The sequence below is a fragment of the Limulus polyphemus genome, unplaced genomic scaffold, assembly GCF_000517525.1.
Source record: "Limulus polyphemus unplaced genomic scaffold, Limulus_polyphemus-2.1.2 Scaffold1911, whole genome shotgun sequence".
In the NCBI taxonomy this organism is placed as follows: Eukaryota; Metazoa; Arthropoda; class Merostomata; order Xiphosura; family Limulidae; genus Limulus; species Limulus polyphemus.
Window position 1 is genome coordinate 34,028 of NW_013667521.1, and position 3,501 is coordinate 37,528.

The 3,501-nt window shown below is 34.4% G+C and overlaps 1 protein-coding gene across 2 annotated transcripts in view; it reads right to left on the reverse strand.

Moving 5' to 3' along the window:
• Positions 1–757: 757 nt before the first annotated feature.
• LOC106465331 (C-terminal-binding protein-like) overlaps positions 758–3,501 on the reverse strand; it is a 60,439-nt gene continuing 57,695 nt past the window's right edge. For both annotated transcript variants that reach the window (XM_013925545.2, XM_022393194.1), the window contains one exon: positions 758–3,409. In XM_013925545.2, coding sequence (XP_013780999.1) covers positions 3,051–3,409 — 359 coding nt within the window. In that variant the 3' untranslated portion in view covers positions 758–3,050. The remainder of the gene's footprint in view (positions 3,410–3,501) is intronic.

Below are 3,501 nucleotides of genomic sequence, written 5' to 3' on the forward strand. Positions count from 1 at the left end.
TTCAAGTTCATAAACTTCAATAACCAAAAATAAGTCAAGATTACTATTAATAAAATATTCGGAGTGAGTAAAAGAGGAGAAGATAATAATATGTCAAACACACTATATACCTGCTATATCCAGTGTTGATAAGGCCTTTCCCACAATATTAGGGCTACTCCGGCCAGAGATGTATGTAGTAGTGGTTGATACACTATTTATATATATTTGTAAATTCCTCGAGAACAACTATTATAGTGTGAACTGGGTTTTAGAATTAAAATGATTCAAGTTACCACTTAGTTCATCCCATTATGAAACAAATTTGTGGACTGAAGATTTCAATATTTTGGTATATAACTGTTTATATGGGCGTCAGGGGGGTGGGGAGACTAACACTAACCCCCCCCCCCGAAAAATGAGAAACATAATTCTTTCTTTATTCATTCAGCGTGTGTGTATGCATTTTCTTATTCAAGTCACAATTTCACACTACATTGCCCCCCCCCCCACTTCCTGGAAAACTTTACCCCTCCCTGGAAAAATTTCTGTGAACGCCCATGACTGTTTAACACAACTTGACCTTCCCATACTGACTGAAAAATAGTGAAAACGTGTACAGACATAAAATATTAACTCCAAGAAGCATTTAAGTTAATTTCTAGGTGTTGCAAGAAGGAGTTTAGTCTTTTTTTTTTAATGAAATAATTTTGCTGGTTGACAACAGAGTTATTTAACTTCAAGGGACATATTTCAATAATAAAAAGACAAAAATCAATCAGGAATGTAAAAGTGCTAAATTTATTATTTACTTCCACCAAATTGTTTGATTAATTCACACATGACAATGATAAAAGATTAGGTGACACAGGGAGAAGGGCCAGTTACTACACAACTATACTAAAATCTAAAATTTTCCATCCAAATAAACATTTATTGTTACAACTAACAAGGAAAGCTTGTCACAAAAAGCAAAAACTTTCTTTATGCAAAAAACAATAACCAAAAAATTAAACAAAAACTGAAACCATAACGCTGTTCTGTGGCCATATGAAAGCATATGACATAAAAACATCAACTAATAAACAGTTGAGTAAAAACATACATATACTGACACTAATTATAAAACTAAACTCAAAGAATAAGAATTACCTAAAATAAAACATAATTGTAAAAAGAGGCACTGCGGAAAAAATAATGCAACCATGTCAGAGGGAAGCTCATAGTATTTTTTTTTTTCAATTCTTAATTATACCACATGGACCAATACTCAGCCTCAACAACAAGGTTAGACATAAAACTGGGAAGTTATTAATAACAGTCAATATTATTAATGTTCTACATGAAAACTTCATACATGATGTACCTATATCCCTTGCCAAAACCTGGAACGGTGAACTAGATTGGAATGATACTCTCACGATATGTAGAACTTGCGGTACAAGGCAAGGAAATGATACAAAAAGAAAAAAAAAAAAGGACTCTTCTCTTTCCTTCCAAATAAAAATAGATGATTAAATGCCATCTTCAGGAGAGTTTTATAAAAATTTACCTTCTATTTGGATAATAAACAGCATGAATAACCAAAGTTAACATTCTCCAAACTTAAATGATAAAATATAGAACAAAGTTGGTGTTTTATAGTCCCCTTCATCATTTTTTAACAGATTCTATCAAAATAAATAGCTTAAAAAAATTACACTTCTGATTCTTAACTTAACTCAGATAATTTTATTATAATACTGTTAAAAGAGCCATGACAAACTGAAACTAGAAATACAACCACCACTCTTCAGTCTCTGTATTATACAACCTACAGACAAATCTGATTCTCACATATTGATACTACTTTAACAAGTTAATAAAAATTGTTATGTAACGTCCCAAAAAATTGCAGCAAGACAAAGTTTTGATTTTAAAACAAGCTTGACAGTAGTCTTGAAGCCCAACTTCTTATCTTTAAAAATGTTTTCAAGACAAGCTGCAGACCAATAAACACAGATGACTGACTGTCATAGTATACAATGAATGCAAGGAATAAGTGTGAATAACAGAACTCTGTTACACAAAAAGAAATAATCATTCATCTTCTAGCTTCCTACAGCATATCATCACTAAATCTTAAAATCATTTGTCTTACTTAAACCCCTGATTTGGTAGATGGCAGCTACTGGTTTAACATTTTGTCAACTACTCAAGGAACTATTTACATACCACATTAAAGCTTCATCACTGTATGAATAGCAATGCTATGATAACTGATAACAAGCTTTAAAATATTTGTGATGTCAATATGATATGAAAACAAAGAGGAAAGGAAAGAGATGGACCAGCATAACTTGAACATTAAAAATTCAGTTTGCATTTCATGAAAGTAAATCCTGTTTTGTCTTCTTCTAAATACACACACACACACTCACACACGCAAATAGTCTGGGCACAAGCCAAACGAAACACACAACATAACTGTCGTCGCAGAGATTTCTAGATAACGAGTATAATATGCAGAGATAACCTGATTTGCATCTTCCACTCTGTGAAAGCTTTAAGATTTTTCCATTTCAGCTTTCAAATTTTATCATCACATACAATAGGTACTCTATTCTGACAAAGAGCTGAATGAAAATTTGGGCAACTGACGTGAGGTAATAGTTTTCTTCTGTAAGCTCTTCATATGTCTCAACTTTTTTATTAATGGATTTATAAAGAAATGGACAGTTTTTTTTTTATATTAAAAAATTTAGACAGTGTACCCACTTACCTAACAATTGACAGAAAAGGGCTGAACGAGCGAGGGAAAAAAAAAAATGGTTGGTGTGAAACATGAATGAAATAAAGTGCAACGATCTGGACCACATGTATTATATCCACACATGCACACAAATGTACTTGCACGCACGCACATACACATACTCTACAAGGGTAATGCTTTTCTATGGCCACAGCACTGGAGGGTTTCGGACATTTTTGGCATTACCAGAAAAAGGGAGGTTTTTTTTTGTTCATTTTTTGACTCTCCCAAGGTCTATACATGCATCAGAAATGGTGGCTTGATGGCACGGATGATGCCACTAGTGAACCTCGGAGCTCTCTGGCTTCACAGGTAGGTGGTTAGGTGTGTCTTGGAGGGTGGAGTGGGGTGTTGAATGAGAGGTGGGGATGGCAGAGGTGGATAAGGGCTCTAGAGTAGTTGAGTGGGCCACACTCAAAGGGTTGTAGTTGTAACCTGTGGCTCCATTGATGGTTTCTCCAAACCCACTGCTACCAAAGTATCCTTTGTTGACACAGTTACGTAATGATTCAGGAATGCGACCCACAATGGCTCTTCGTATCTCAGAAGCTGCCATTTCTCGAAGTTCAGTGGAACTTGCATCACTATACCATGCAGCATGTGGCGTACACATGAGGTTTGGTGCATCCTTCAGAGGCCCTGATGTGAAAAAGTCAAGTTAAAAAATAACAAAATAACCGTGAAAAAAAAAGTGTTAAAAAATTAATTTATACGAAGCCTACCAGAAATGT